The sequence below is a fragment of the Saccoglossus kowalevskii genome, chromosome 5 (assembly GCF_978046115.1).
Source record: "Saccoglossus kowalevskii chromosome 5, keSacKowa6.1, whole genome shotgun sequence".
NCBI lineage: Eukaryota > Metazoa > Hemichordata > Enteropneusta > Harrimaniidae > Saccoglossus > Saccoglossus kowalevskii.
In genome coordinates, this window is record NC_140645.1 from 36,214,585 (window position 1) to 36,232,387 (window position 17,803).

The window sequence follows — 17,803 nt, forward strand, 5'->3', positions numbered from 1 at the left end:
ACACCTGCAAATATATAGTGTCCTATTCTCTAGCTTTTCCTTGCATTCTATGTTCTATTAACACTAGCTGTAAACCCTTCCTTCTCTAAGACCATCATCTCAATGATCTACACCTCAGGATAGATACATATTTTCTCTAAAACTATTGCCTATAGCTTCATAGCTCTACTACCATTAATTTGAATAATACACAGCAGATCTGAAAGGTACCCGTTGCATGTCTATCTTTATATCTTAATACATTACCTGTTCAATTCAAATCAAATCACTGACTTGAGATCCATTAGCAATTCAACAGCTATTTCCTTTAAATCAGGATGGCGAGATTTAGCAAACTTCTCTAACTTTTCTACAGGTAACTATATAGAGTAAAACATGTTATAGTTATTTTCTGATATAATTGCATTCTAGTATTTTAATAAATAATCAACATAGCTAGTAAAACACCGAGGACATACCACTTCATTGACTTGATGTATGACTTCTATATTATCAGGTTCTATTATCAGTGACTGTATGACCTTTAATGTATGCAACTGGTTGTCACTTTCTTTTTCTTCTACAGAGAAAAATATATTCAAGATTCAAAATATATTGGCTGATTTTGTGGTTTGTGATGAACACCGGAAAACAAGTTGATCAACAGTGTCACTGTCAATAATAATAACAGAAAAACTGTAGATATTATATTACATTAACAAAAGTAATATATCTGATTGCTTATCAGTGTGACTGCTAGAAGTTCGCTAATTATTATGCAAACTAGGTAATTAATATGCACAGACTTTAACAGAAATATCATTTGGTTTGTGGATTTTCATAACGTTACTTACTTATTACTAACCAGGCTAACAGAAATATATTTCAAGTACTGTTAATCTACCCAACACTAAAATCTTGCTAACAGTGGTATATTACAAGTAACATTACTTACCCATTACCAATCATGTAGACTAACAGTTGCATAGTACAAGTAACGTTAATCTCCCATTACTAATTATGCTAACAGTTGCATAGTACAAGTAACGTTAATTTCCCATTACTAATTATGCTAACAGTGGTATAGTACAAGTAACGTTAATCTCCCATTACTAATTATGCTAACAGTGGTATAGTACAAGTAACGTTAATCTCCCATTACTAATTATGCTAACAGTGGTATAGTACAAGTAACGTTAATCTCCCATTACTAATTATGCTAACAGTGGTATAGTACAAGTAACGTTAATCTCCCATTACTAATTATGCTAACAGTGGTATAGTACAAGTAACGTTAATCTCCCATTACTAATTATGCTAACAGTGGTATAGTACAAGTAACGTTAATCTCCCATTACTAATTATGCTAACAGTGGTATAGTACAAGTAACGTTAATCTCCCATTACTAATTATGCTAACAGTGGTATAGTACAAGTAACGTTAATCTCCCATTACTAATTATGCTAACAGTGGTATAGTACAAGTAACGTTAATCTCCCATTACTAATTATGCTAACAGTGGTATATTACAAGTAACATTACTCACCCATTATTAACAAGTCATTGAAAATGACACAGTCCCCGTTAAATTTTTGAAAGTTCTCTTTGTGCTCGTCATATTAAAGCGTAGGGGTTGTCACGAGCGTGTCCTTGAAACTTTAGTTCCAAGTGGCGTATACAACAGATTTATTTACATCAAAACACGTGTTCCGTGTAGTAGTAATATGGCCAAATATAAAAACAGTCGTTATTCGGCCATCTTTGATCTGATTATGAAACACACTGATATGTATGATGTATGTGCCAAATACGAATGAAAATGATACATAAATTGTGGAAATATAGTAGTAAAGCCAAAAAGTCAGATGGCTGTCAATCGGCCATCGTTGACCAGATTTTGAAACAAATTGTCATGGACATGCATCCTAACATGTATACAATACATGTATGTGCCAAATTTGAATGACAACTGACAAAGCATGTCCAAAATACAATATTTTCAAAAAACAAATGGCTGCCAGTCGGCCATTTTGAATTGAATCGCTAAACCACTGCATGTGCATATGTCCCAAATAAGGTACTAGGCACATGCAAAGAATGAACAAAATCGGTCCACAGGATTCTGAAATATGACTCTGGACAGACTGACGCACGCACGGACGGACGGACGGACAGACTCAGTAACTCACAGATGGTCGGGGACATGTATCCTAACATGTATGATTTATGTACTAAATTTGAATAAAAACTGACAAAGCATGTCCAAAATATGACATTTTCAAAAAACAAGATGGCTGCCAGTCGGCCATCTTTGATCCAATTGTGAAATAAATCGTCATGGACATGTATCCTAACATGTATAATCTATGTACCAAGTTTGAATGAAAACTGACAAAGCATGTCCAAAATACAACATTTTCAAAAAACAAGATGGCTGCCAGTCGGCCATTTTGAATCGAATCGCTAAACCACTGCATGTGCATATGTCCCACATAAAGTACTAGGCACATGCAAAGAATGAACGGAATCGGTCCAAGGGATGTTGAGATATGACTCTGGACGCACAGACGCACGGAGACCGAATTATAAGTCCCTGTTTTCGAACTTCGTCTGAACGGGGACTAATAATGCTAATAGTGGTACATTACAAGTAACATTACTTACCCATTACTAACTATGTAGACTAACAGTGGTATAGTACAAGTAATGTTTACTCTTCCATTACTAATTATGCAGACTAACAGTGGTATATTACAAGTAACATTACTCACCCATTATTAATAATGCTAATAGTGGTATATTACAAGTAACATTACTCACCCATTACTAACTATGTAGACTAACAGTGGTATAGTACAAGTAACATTACTCACCCATTACTAACTACATGTATGTAGACTAACAGTGGTATAGTACAAGTAATGTTAATCTCCCATTACTAATCATGCTAACAGAGGTACATACAAGTAACGTTACTAACTCATTACTAACTATGTAGACTAACAGTGGTATAGTACAAGTAATGTTACTCTTCCATTACTAACCATGCAGACTAACAGTGGTATAGTATAAGTAATGTTAATCTCCCATTACTAATCATGCTAACAGAGGTACATTACAAGTAATGTTACTAACTCATTACTAACTATGTAGACTAACAGTGGTATAGTACAAGTAATGTTACTCTTCCATTACTAACATGCAGATTAACAGTGGTATAGTACAAGTAACATTACTCACCCATTACTAACTATGTAGACTAACAGTGGTATAGTACAAGTAACATTACTCACCCATTACTAACTATGTAGACTAACAGTGGTATAGTACAAGTAACATTACTCACCCATTACTAACTACATGTATGTAGAGTAACAGTGGTATAGTACAAGTAATGTTACTAACTCATTACTAACTATGTAGACTAACAGTGGTATAGTACAAGTAATGTTACTCTTCCATTACTAACCATGCAGACTAACAGTGGTATAGTACAAGTAATGTTAATCTCTCATTACTAATCATGCTAACAGAGGTACATACAAGTAACGTTACTAACTCATTACTAACTATGTAGACTAACAGTGGTATAGTACAAGTAACATTACTCACCCATTACTAACTATGTAGACTAACAGTGGTATAGTACAAGTAACATTACTCACCCATTACTAACTACATGTATGTAGACTAACAGAGGTACATACATGTAACGTTACTAACTCATTACTAACTATGTAGACTAACAGTGGTATAGTACAAGTAATGTTACTCTTTCATTACTAACCATGCAGACTAACAGTGGTATAGTACAAGTAATGTTAATCTCCCATTACTAATCATGCTAACAGAGGTACATACAAGTAACGTTACTAACTCATTACTAACTATGTAGACTAACAGTGGTATAGTACAAGTAATGTTACTCTTCCATTACTAACCATGCAGACTAACAGTGGTATAGTACAAGTAATGTTACTCTTCCATTACTTACCATGCAGACTAACAGTGGTATAGTAAAAGTAATGTTAATCTCCCATTACTAATCATGCTAACAGAGGTACATTACAAGTAATGTTACTAACCCATTACTAACCATGCAGACTAACAGTTGTACATTACAAGTAACGCTAATCTCCCATTACTAATCATATAGATCAACAGTGGTATATTACAAGTAACGTTACTGTTCCATTTACTAACCATGCAGCGAATAGTAGTATAGTACAAGTAACATTACTTACACTAATCATGCTAATAGTGGTATATTACAGTTATGTTACTTACTAATTTGTTATCATACTAACAGTAATATATTACAGTATTGTTACTATTTCATTACTAACTAGGCTAACAGTGGTATATTACGTTACTTACCTGTTACTAACCAGGCTAACAGTGGTATCATTCCCTGGATACTCAGTATGTATTTCAATCCTTTTTGATTGATACTTATATTGTACAAACACATCAGTATAAGGCTGTAAATAAGTAACAAGAATGCATGGTGACACACAACTGTGCATATAATTCTCTGGACAGTCATTCACCTGTGTCTATAACAATTATGGCAGTGGATTATATTGACCCCAAGACATAATAGTGGCGTCACGTTAGAGAATGCTAGATGCTCAGGACCGAAACTCGGCACGTGTAGAGATTTGCTGCCTGAATGCTTGTCAGTAACCAAAATCATGCTCTTGGTGGTGCAATTAAGAGAACATAAAAATAATAAAATTAATGCAAACCGTCGTCAGCGACGCATATTTATGTGCTACTGCAACCATTGTTCTCTTGCAATGCTACATCGCGTGAAAAATATATAATTTTTTTAATCTTCTTTGGCAGTCATGTGCATGACGAGTCGTAATAAATACTATAACAGCAAATAGGTGAAATGTTAATGGGTCCTGACTAACTGCTGTAATCCCTCTCCAAACATGAAGGATTAACAATTTCAGCATGTGCCGAGATCCTGTAAAGTGAACGTAGTAAATGTTCCTTCATTAACTTTAAACAGTGTATACAGTTAAGCTTTATCACAACCTGTCCTTTTTTTGCTATCAAAATGTGTACCTAACACATTAGGGTTGCCCTTTTATCTCTTATGTATGTCAATTTCATTGTATGCAGGTCACACATTACTTTTCATCTTTGCTTTCATTGGATGATTGTATTGCACATCTCAACCACTCCAGTGACAATCTAAACTTACTCAAATATCATTAACAAACTTCTATGGTCACAGCCCCCTTAATCTTTAATCTTATACTTTAATATATGACAAATGAAGTGTTACAGTTTATATGCTACTTTATAATTGAGTGCATGTACCAGTTATACACCTTGGACTGCCAGACAATTCACTATGATTTGGAATTGCAATATATGGTCTAAGGCTGCATTGTATTGTATTGTGACACAAATCAACTGTTGTCAATATGCTAGAACACAATTGTCTGTGAACAATAAACCTAATTGAACTGCGTGAATTTGAAAAATGTGCGAAAAAGGACGAAAATAACTGATTTTGATTGTGGCAAAATCAACTTTCATTGATTGATGTGATGAGTTTGGTTGTCATTGGACAATGTGAATTTGAGATATAAACATAAGTGTGCAAAAATTAGACACACAAAAGCTTGAATGTGATTGGTCCATGCATTTTCAAGATACAGGTGCAATGAACGGACGGCTGATGCATATACAAAGGTAAGAAAACAATTCTCAGCACTCAGACTTGCCCAACGATATAATGCTTCACAATGGCAATGTGAATTCAATAAATACTTGTGAGAGAGGTCTGGCAAACTAGTACTGTCCTGAAATAACCTTGTACTTACTTTCTAAGTTTCGCACTATGAGTTATTGGTGTCTGTGACAATATACTAGTCATAGTGTTTATCAATATCTGCCCGTTGCTATTAGTTACCAAGAAATCACGTCCATATGCTGAAGCTGCTATATCTGAAAAAGTTTTTAAATATTTATATTTAGGATCGAAAATATTTTAAACAGTTTTGATGTGCAATAATAAGCATCAACAAATTTATATTGTCTGAAAATAAATTGAAGATTCTGCCTGTGAGGGCAGACTCACCAATATAGGATAACACAACATAGAGTTTACATTAAAGTGTTTGTTTTTGGTTTCTGTTGACCTGAATTGGACATTTGTAAAAACTAAATAATAAATCATCTTCAAGTAAAATTGAAAGGATTCCAAGTTTTAGCTATGCCCCCTTCTGGTGTTCCTGTTGACTGTTTCCGGCTTTCTGACTTTTCTAGAAGTAAAACTATGCCAACAAAAGTCAGACAAGTGGGGAAGCCTAACAAGTGCCATGCACTGAATACCGTAAAAACTTGTAGTTGTAAAACTATTCTGTTTACAGGATGTGAATTACTATTATGCTAATGAAATCATGATTTTGTTGTTCGGAATAAAATATTGGTATCAAACAGAGTGCAAACTTAATACATTGTAAGCCATGATGACAGACCTTACAATTGTTATATGAAAAATAAGTAAATAAGTTGTTACTGTTCTAATAATGCTTCTAAAACAACTTTGAAACTCATTTTTTTTATTAAAATATTTAGTTTGTGCTCAGATATAAGAACTATGATAATATTCACATATCAATAGATGATTTTGGACATCAGGGTAGCAAGAGTTTCACTGGCACTTCAAATTGTGCACACTGGTATTTTGTAAGTCAAATTGTAATGTTAGTGAGCAAGGTTCAGTTAACAAGTGCCACCATCTGTGGATAGCTGGTGTCAGCATCCTTGATTTTATGTTTTTGTCATGTTACCGCAAACCCTGCAAACAGAAGTGTGCATGGAATCATGGGAAAAAACGGTGTGCATTGCCGTGTGATAACTCTCATAAAGGTGATTGACAGGTCATACGTGTTGGTCATACTCTGGAAGGACAGTTGGAATCTACCAGGTGTGCTTGTGATTTACATAAAAAAGGGTGTTTACAACTTTTGAAGGACAATTGGAATCTACCAGGTGTGCTTGTGATTTACATAACAAAAGATGTTTATGATCTTCTGACTTGCAGATGTGAGACAGCTGTTAGCAAGACCACATTATGATTGGATCATGTGGAAACCCAGGTGGTGTACCTGAAATTTGCCTATAAATAGGCTAGAGTGAAGACAGTTGTGGTCCATCATTTCTACTGAGTATCATGTGTGTTCCTGCTGCGATATTGTGAGACAAATGACACAGGCTTCAATCATCATTCTGTGAGACTTGTATGAACTGCTCTGCAATCTACTGCTTACAGCGATGCTCTCCAGAATAACAGCGTTCCTCTGCAAGCAAGACTCCTGTATTTCTTTGTTGTTGCAGAAGCCATTGACTGTCAGCCATTTCTACATCCTGGAACTGTGAGTTATCACCAATGCGTGTGCATTGGTGATAACTCACCTCCCTGGGCAATCCACTATTTTAGTGAATTTATTCATTGTACTTTTCTGTGCTTTATTTCTTGTAATTATTTTGAGTGGTATTTAAGCTAGGAGCTTTAACTTGATATTTTAGTGTGAGTGTATTTCATTTCATGTACTATTGTCTTGTCTACCTCATTCTAGCAGTGAAAGAACCCCCTGTACATTGTGAGTTCTGTGAGTGCCCTCTCATCAGCGATAAGCAGGCCTTGCACTGTGACAGCTTGCATCTGTGGTCAGCTGGGTTCAGTTAACAAGTGCCCCGACCTGTGGTCAGCTGGGTTCAGTTAACAAGTGCCGCCACCTGTGGTCAGCTGGGTTCAGTTAACAAGTGCCGCCACCTGTGGTCAGCTGGGTTCAGTAAACAAGTGCCGCCACCTGTGGTCAGCTGGGTTCAGTAAACAAGTGCCGCCACCTGTGGTCAGCTGGGTTCAGTTAACAAGTGCCGCCACCTGTGGTCAGCTGGGTTCAAACATGACTCGCTGTGATGAGTGTGATACATCAAGTGATTGCCAATTGACAAAAAGTGTAATGTAATCAACTTATGCTTCCAGAAAACAGCTAGCATGTCAGCTAATATGGTTCCACCATTTGAAAGAATCTAATCCACAGTAAAGAAGAAGATGGATTAAAAAATATTGTGGAGTTTTCCTCCAATATTGGAGAAGGATCGGTCTGATAGTAAGATGCTAATCGCATAGTTGTTCATAGTTCTTCTAACTCCAATGGTAGGGTAACAGTCTCAATAGTTTTGTGGCTGCTCACACTGTGATGTGGGCTTCGTTGATGAAAATATATCATCTTTGTCGTTTGAGACAAAGATGAGAAGTGGTTTGCAGGGCAGCACAAGAATAATTCACTGCCACACAGAGAAAACAGTTTCAAATACTTAATTCAAGCATATAGCAAAATTTGTTTAAGATGACAAACAATTATTTTATTTAAGTTAGCTGTTCCGAATGTGTGCAACAAATAAGAGTGTAACTATATTAAACCTTACTTGTTATGATTCCAGACAATGCCAACACAAACTGCGCTTCATCTGTGTCTTCTTCGGGTAACTCATCATGATATGTTGCTATATAACTTTCTAAAGTATGATGAACCATTACTAAAAATTCATCTACTTTAGACTACAAAGAATTAAATATAGTGAAATGAAGTCTTGCCCTTACTTTAGACTACAAAGATATATAGGAACAAACAATGACAAAAAGCATGCAGTCACAGTTGTATAGCTTCCTTGGAATACAACTAGGTAACAGAATATTTTACCAATACACATAATGACAAAACATTATCTAAATTACCCCAACAAGGAACAACTGAATGCTGTCTTCATGCTTTGATACCCTCCATAATAATGTACATATTGCAGATCCCAGACTTGCACAATATTCAGATTGTTCACTTAGTTGTTTATTTAATTCTGATAATTCACATTGTGTAGCAAATTTATCCTGTTAAATAAAAATATGACATATCAAGAATATGACATTAGTGACCTTTTATTATCAAATTTATCCTGTTACATAAAAATATTATATATAAAGAATATCTCACAAGTAACCTTATACATGTAATATCAGATTTATCTGGTAAATGAACATATGCCATACTGTACAATACTGTAACTGTCTTGGTTACTGACACATGGAACAATACTGTTACTGTCTTTGTTACTTGCACATGGAACAATACTGTAATTGTCTTGGTTACTGACACATGGAACAATACTGTAACTGTCTTGGTTAGTAACATATGGTACAATACTGTTATAGTCTTGGTTACTGCCATATGGGACAATACTGTAACCAGGGTTCTCCCCACGGCTTTTTAGCGCCGAGATCCGCGGCGCTATACTTGTGAATCTCGGTGCTTTACTTGGGACCTCGGCGCTATTTGTTCCCACCTCGGCGCTTGATTTTATATTTGACATGCCAATATCAGATGTGAAAAAGCTTTGTTCGCCACGCCGGTCGGCCCGACCGTCACTCAAATTTAGTGACCACCACGGAAGCGCTTCTGACGAGGACTATTGTCTGATTGTTATTATAATTATGTACCGACCGACACGCATCCTGCCAGTTGAGGATTATAATTTATAAACAATAGTAGACCTAGTCGCACGATACGTAGCGGCTAGTCAAATTTGTGAAATTAGCACCTCTTTGTTTGTAAGTAAATACTTTCTGCGATAGACACAGTCTTTAGATTGAAGGCTAAAATTTATTCAAAATCAATTCCACCTCGATATAACATGGTCAAAGCGGAGTTCACGATCAGTTCACGCTACTCAAGAAAAAACAACGTGTTTATTGCATTATTTGGTAAAATGCATTTGAACTGTTATCATTGCGAATCATGTAAAAACTCTTTTTTCAAGACCTATTTTACCTTTTAAAAATTGCAAATCACCTCTTTCGAAAGCCATCATGCAGTTTTCAATTGAAATCTATGCCAACACATGTGCTACGCCATCGCTTTATTTCCGTAATGTAATTTTTATGATCACTACCCCTCGGAAAACTTCCGATTCTACCGGCATTACCATTATCATTAAAATCTGGCTTAACGTTTTGAATGCGTTTCCTTCAACGTTTTACAATACAATTAAATCGCAACAATAATTTATTTGTGTTTGTTTTTAGTCTGCAGCATTTGTATTTCGAGAATGTTTCAAACTCTTCTAAATTGTGAAACATAATGTGTTGATTCCATTAAAAAAAATATTTGCCCTGTGATTGAGCTCACTAATATTCATAATTGTAAATAAGTTCTGTTAATCAATGAAGGAAAGATATGCAAATTATTATGCAAATTAGCCCCGGCGCTATGCATTTTTTCTGGGGAGAACCCTGTGTAACTGTCTTGGTTAGTAACATATGGTACAATACTGTAACTGTCTTGGTTACTAACATATGGTACAATACTGTAACTGTCTTGGTTACTGCCATATGGGACAATACTGTAATTGTCTTGGTTACTGACACATGGAACAATACTGTAACTGTCTTGGTTACTGCCATATGGGACAATACTGTAATTGTCTTGGTTACTGCCATATGGGACAATACTGTAATTGTCTTGGTTACTGACACATGGAACAATTCTGTAACTGTCTTGGTTACTGACACATGGGACAATACTGTAATTGTCTTGGTTACTGACACATGGAATAATTCTGTAACTGTCTTGGTTACTGACACATGGGACAATACTGTAATTGTCTTGGTTACTGACACATGGAACAATATTGTAACTGTCTTGGTTACTGACACATGGAACAATACTGTAACTGTCTTGGTTACTGCCATATGGGACAATACTGTAACTGTCTTGGTTACTGACACATGGAACAATTCTGTAACTGCCTTGGTTACTGCCATATGGGACAATACTGTAACTGTCTTGGTTACTGACACATGGAACAATATTGTTACAGTCTTGGTTACTGCCATATGGGACAATACTGTAATTGTTTTGGTTACTGACACATGGGACAATACTGTAATTGTCTTGGTTACTGACACATGGAACAATATTGTAACTGTCTTGGTTACTGACACATGGAACAATACTGTAACTGTCTTGGTTACTGCCATATGGGACAATACTGTAATTGTCTTGGTTACTGACACATGGAACAATTCTGTAACTGTCTTGGTTACTGACACATGGGACAATACTGTAATTGTCTTGGTTACTGACACATGGAATAATTCTGTAACTGTCTTGGTTACTGACACATGGGACAATACTGTAATTGTCTTGGTTACTGACACATGGAACAATATTGTAACTGTCTTGGTTACTGACACATGGAACAATACTGTAACTGTCTTGGTTACTAACATATGGTACAATACTGTAACTGTCTTGGTTACTGACACGTGGAACAATATTGTAACTGTCTTGGTTACTGCCATATGGGACAATACTGTAACTGTCTTGGTTACTGACGCGTGGAACAATCAACTGTACTATATTTACCTCTTTCTCTTGTTCATATTGTGACAATGTATTTTGGTATCTAGATTGCCAGTGTGCAACATCATTGGAAATCTTGTCAATGTTCTTTTCCAAATTAACAATCTCTGGAGTAATTATAACAATACAATGAGTGAATATGGCATGAAAATTTATTGATACATAAATTATAACCAGTTTGTAATAAGACACCACAGCCTTTAAATGTAAAACAGAGCATAAGTGTTAATATTTTTAATAATTGTTTGAGTAGGTATTGTAATACAATTATTATAAAACCTGGATACAACAGATTTCTCTTCCTGAGTGTCTGCACAATAGTTTGAAATAGACAAAATTGTTCCATTCTTGTCAATTTAGGTTAATCACTTGATTGTGTAGTTTTTGTGATCAAGATAAGAATTAATTGTGAGAAACTATAGATCAACTAAACATGTTTGCATTTGTCAAGATTTATATGTGTTACAGTCTTCCATGTTCAGAAAAGTTAACTTTGCTGAACAAGTAATTGTAAAATATAGTTCTGTTTCTCATCAATTCTTGCTTGACAGTTCAAATAATGTCATTTGTCACTGTAACGCCATACAATACAGCTTGCCGTAGTTTTACGGGGTATTTTCATTCTACCATATTAGAAAATGCGAATTCCAAATATGGAATGATTACGCACGTAAGCATCCTCTAATAATAAAAACAAACATGATTGCCACCAGAGTTTGACTGGACTCCACACAAAGAAGTCCGCTGATTGTGTTCTAAACATTTTGGATTTCAGCATTCCCATGGTGTATCCTTAGAAGGAAAAGATGTATAATAATAAGGTTATTATGAGGATATCTCAAAATATGCACTCAGACAGTATGCTGCTGTGCGTCAGTTGATACTCCAGCTGTACTGTCTTAGAGCATATTTTCAGGTATCCTTGTAATAACCTCATATAATTTTTTTGTCCCGATCATAAAAGTAACAATATGACATAAAATGATAAATATAAACTTGTGAGAACATTTAGCAAATCTAAACTCATTGTGAATTATTAGCTCAATGAGATTAAGAATAAATAAATAAATTAATTAATAAACAAATAAATAATAAACTCCAGGATAGATGGTAGAGAGGAGTAAAATGTCTTGCCCCAAAATACAAAAGAAAACTGATAACATTGAGTTCAAAGTGTAGGTCATTTACTACAATGCCTCTACAACATACTCACCAGATTCTGCAGCATTGAGTTTAGCAAATGCACCAATATATTCTGTACTAAGTACTTTAGGAAGGAATTCTTTCAGCTGCATTGTCTCTGTTGTTAGTCTTTCTAAATCTTGTTTTGATACAGTAATTCTGTTTTTAGCAAGATGGCTACTCGCCTGTTATACATAAGTGTTGAGGTGAAAAAGAAAATATAGTTTTATGATACTTTACTAAATATAGAACTGGCATAAGCATGGAACATTGTACAGTGTGTGAATTGTGGACAACGAGAGAAGACAACCTGCCTGTATAACTCTGCTTTGGCTTTTGGTGATTTGTTGTTAATTCAAAATAAGTTTAATGTCTGAACAAATCCCTTGCTACTTTATTTTATCAGATGCTATTATAGTTTTTGTTTATTTAGTTTTTCCAAATTAAACAACAGCATAAATAAATAATCTCGTGATGCAATGTTTAGTAACCCCATCTATTTTATTGGACCAACTCTCAATTCTGACTGATTTTAGCAAAAAAAATAACAGTTTGTTTTAGAGCTAAAGACGGACAAAACATTGTGCAATCTGAACATAGCCTCAGTAACAGTCTCCCTTGTAGTGGGACTTTGCCTCGGCAAATGAAATGTTGTTATGCGCCAGTCATTTGAATCACCCAGCCACCACCATCACTACTACTACTAAACCCAGTATTTATTCAGGTATTATATGAGAATTGTGTTTCTTGTACTATCCCTGAAAAGCTGTATAACATAACTATAAATTAAAGGACGTGGTTTTTAACTAGCTGTTCGATATGGGACTCATAGCGACGTGTACAACGCGTGTAAAATACATTGTTTATTTACATAAAATTCGAACACGCGCTGCACGACGACCACTGCGCTTTAATGTCATTAAAACATACTTGACATTCGCAACGATGACATAATAATGAATCTTCTTTCAGAGTGTCTCTGAGTTGTGTCCATTCTTGCATCAGTGAATTGAAATTGCTCTTAACTTCTGCAGCTAAATCAAACTGAAATTAAAAAATATATATATAACGTCCAGCATTAGTACTCTCCACACTCGTATGTTTTGGGGCATGGCGTTTTTAATTCACAACATAAGTAATTTACTTCCCTTTCCCCTGTGTAGTTTATTATGACTATTGCAGCAGTCAATAATCTGAATGTCTAAATACATGTTAAAACTAAATCATGACACATTCTCATGTTTACTATGATCAAAATTTATATTTCTAGTTTGTTTCGCGATCACCCCACGACGGTAGCTGTGGAATCATAGCCCTATGTTGCCGACCGCATTATTTACGTGACTGACTCTGGCCGGCCCATAGGGCTATGGGGCCTTGTGCGACTGAATACCGGTTAAAATCCACATGCCAAATTTGGTCGTCGCGAAAATCACATTTTAAGACCTTCGAAAGTACTCACTATGTTTATTTACTTCCAAACAATGACCAGAACCTATTTGCGCTGTGAAATGATGACGGTGGTCATAAAAAATTGACTTTATTTACCGTACACCGAGTCGCAGAAAAATAACAAGACGAAAGACGCCATTTTGTATTCCAGAGTTTATAGCAAATTACGCGAGACCTATAATTTTGTACCACGTGACCGAAATCAGTAGATAAATTGCGTTTATGCAACTAGTTTCTATTATTAAACAAAAATCATACAATTATAAATACTGTATGTGATTGCTTTCTTGGAACAATTAGAATAACGGGAAGAGTGAATTTTATTCTTCCACCACTGTATCACATGACCGCCAAACGAGATTACATTTATTCTGTGCTAGGGAGTGTGGGATGTCAATGGCTGCCGTTCTCTCGTAATTTGCTTGGTTTCCGCGGTAATTGTAAAATATCACAAATTATTGCTTATTTATAAACACAAATTGCAAACAAAAGTTTGTATGTTATTCATCCAGCAATCAATTCACAATAAAGGTACGTCACACCATAGTAATCGAAAGCAAAAGCGATTTAATTTACGTATGCCAGATTTTTGTTTTTAAACTGTGATAGATCCCGTAGCTCTATGTTCGACGTACAACTACAAAATTAAAAAAAAGACGTCCAAATGAAATTGTTAGGGCGAAATTCGATTGTAGGTCGCACCAAAGAGCTACGGAACCGCAGCTACCCACGACGGACAAAATAACCCACCGACAATAAAAAAAATGTACTATAGCGAAACCATAGAACTGCAAAATCTACAATGCAATCGCTATAATATAAACGACGAATATACTTGTAATTACAAATCACACCCAATAAACATTTACTTACAGCATTCTTCGTTACATCAGTGGCCCGTTTTGAAGTCTGCTTCGTCAAACTACTTTCCAGATTTGCCGCCATCTTTTATGTACAATGCGGTGCATTATGGGAAAATTAAACTTATGATCGAACACAAATTGATAACAAAACGACATGTAATGTAACATAACTGGACGGTGTCTACCAGGCCAGAGAACTAAGCAAATTACATTAACCCGTCTGTATTCTCCGAATTCAAACTTGAATTATAAGATAGGACTTCTAATGCCTTTGCGTCGGTCACAATCAGAGTATACTTCGCCCTCTATTGGCTGGATTGCGTTTATGGTCGGTACTGGACGAGTCGAATGAAACATCATATGACTAGAGGCGAGCAAGGGGATAGCTGGTACAGATTACAGGAAATAATAACGGCATTATACTTTTTTTTTTTTAAACGTAAAATGCCGTTAATTGTAAAGAAAATAAAATGGAAGTTCTATTTAAAATAGGTTTTTACACTTTACAGATAAAGCAAATTCCTGATTACATTTTTATAATATTTTTGAGAATCAAAATTGGAAATTGCGTACGAATTACGACATTTAACTTTGAAAATGCTTTATACGCTTACAAAAAAATATTTTTGTACAAATTACGGACGAATAAAATAGCTTACATTTTACACCTTGTCCGTGGTTACGAATTTACGTTTTTTATTTATTTACATTACGAAAATAAAAACAATTTATTACAACTTACGAAAATACCCCTTGCCGATCCTCTTATTTGGCAAAAATAATTTTACCATCACTGGTTTACAGTTCTAAAATTTGGGGATTTAGGTATTTTGACGCTATTGAGAGAGTCAACCGTAAATGATGTAGACTATTAATATGACTACCATAGGACTACTACCAAATTTAACTAGTGAAGCTGTGGAAAGACGGTAAACTCCCGGGGGGGTCACTCTATATTAAAACCTTACACCATGTGAGTTCTTGCTAACAAATAATAGGCCCCTAGGACTGGCAGCACATTGCCAAACCATCCCCCTATTGCGGGCGCACTGTAAATGTAGTACCCCCTAGAGCAGACATATTGAAGAAAAAAAACACCCCCTATTGCAGACATATATTGAGAACATCCTACTCCTATTGCGAGCATTCTCTGCCGTTTTTTTTCACTGAAGTAGGGTGTGATCAACTCAAACAAGCTATGGTCTAGAGTGCAGTGGTGTATGTGAGTGGTTGATGCAAGAGGGCCCTACGACTGGCGCAGCAACCCTGTGAGTTTATTCCTGGGGGCCTATTGCAGACAGTAACGGCATATAGAGTGATCCCCCGGGGATAGAATACCATTTTGTGCATCAACGTTTAATCAACTTTGAATCAATTTCTGGCTAAAACGCAGCATAGACTTATCATCTCATTAAAGCATAGTGTATGCCAATTAACGTCGATGATCTGGACAGACAAAATTGGACATCCTTTGTTAAGAATATGTTGTATTCGTCTGGTGTTGGTACGTGATGGCTTGCACAAAAAGCAGAGATTTTTGTATCAAATCATGTCACAGTTGCGCGATATACACGGACAGCAGTGGCGAAAGTAATATTAGCAACAAACCTAAATAGCGTGTGTACAAATGTTATAAAAGCGCGTTGTAGCCGCAAAATACCTATGACTAAATCGCGCGAGAATTGAGTCACAAGCGATCATGATGATAACAACACACGCTAAAACTCAAAGGCTCAATGTTTGTAAACCATGAAACGCTATGGCAATCTGACGCATGCGCAGGCGACAACTCACCTGCTTTAAATTTATTCAAGCTATGGCATGCCTCCGATGTTCATGTTTGCCGCTAAATGTTGGAGTTGGACGACATGAATGCATTGTCAATGTTGCTAGGATGTGTGAAGTATGCAATGGTACATATCTTAAAGACGGTTACCAATTTTTTCCAATATGCTCCTCTATCAGGGCGAGTAAAATGCTTACTACATCAATATCTTTGCAACCTAAACACCGGTAAATATCCATGATGCGCACTACAGATGCTAGTGTGCTAAAATGTGTACGCAGAGATTATTATGTAATTTTAACTGTTGCAGTTTATTTGTATACATCCACTTGTAATTTGCATATTTAAATTGTATTATTTTTCTTTCGTATATTGGCCGGAGGACTTGTACTACAAATAACTCAAATCAAACAATCAACAACATAACAATTTGAGTACAAAACAGTTTTTTTATTGAAAAACAGACAAAAAGTTAACTATATATCAATTAATGTTTTTAAAACACATTATCCAATCGAGGACTTACACTCCATGTATACCATGTACTCTATATAGTACATACGAAATCGCTAAACAATATGATCTTCACGCTCTCAAAGTTCTCTTATGGAGCGACTGCGTATGCGAGAAATTGTATGTTTAATTTTAGAATTCCTAATTGAATTAACAAAATCATTAATAAAAACAATAATTTACCAATATATCATGTCACTGAAGATAAAACCCAAATACAAATAATTACTAAGACAACTTGAAACAAACAAGAAAAAGTAAAATATGCATATAAATGAACATACTGACGTAAAATACTGATATACTATAATGATAACGTTTAACAGTTGTTGGCAATCCATTATTACCATACGGACGTTATTACAGCAAAACCGCCATAGCAATAACTGAAATAGATAAAAAAAATTATCGACATGTCAGTTTGTAAATAACAAAAAAAAAGAGATCTTATGATCGAAAGTTATTGTGTTTATTTTCTTGTTAAATGTCTATTAGTGCCGTTGAGGGCGCACTTAATCTAGTATGACTGTCTGCCGTGATAATAAAAGTGTTCTATATTTGTATATTATGACATTAC

General features: G+C 35.4%; 1 protein-coding gene across 1 annotated transcript in view; it reads right to left on the reverse strand.

The window, feature by feature from the left end:
- LOC102805364 (heat shock factor 2-binding protein-like) overlaps positions 1-15,009 on the reverse strand; it is a 31,701-nt gene extending 16,692 nt beyond the window's left edge. Inside the window, exons 1-10 of the mRNA XM_078014033.2 lie at positions 14,938-15,009; positions 13,543-13,656; positions 12,644-12,797; positions 11,434-11,537; positions 8,751-8,900; positions 8,441-8,573; positions 5,824-5,947; positions 4,358-4,461; positions 459-559; positions 247-359 (exon numbers count right to left, since the gene is read on the reverse strand). Coding sequence (XP_077870159.1) covers positions 261-359; positions 459-559; positions 4,358-4,461; positions 5,824-5,947; positions 8,441-8,573; positions 8,751-8,900; positions 11,434-11,537; positions 12,644-12,797; positions 13,543-13,656; positions 14,938-15,009 — 1,155 coding nt within the window. The 3' untranslated portion in view covers positions 247-260. The remainder of the gene's footprint in view (positions 1-246; positions 360-458; positions 560-4,357; positions 4,462-5,823; positions 5,948-8,440; positions 8,574-8,750; positions 8,901-11,433; positions 11,538-12,643; positions 12,798-13,542; positions 13,657-14,937) is intronic.
- Positions 15,010-17,803: the final 2,794 nt, after the last annotated feature.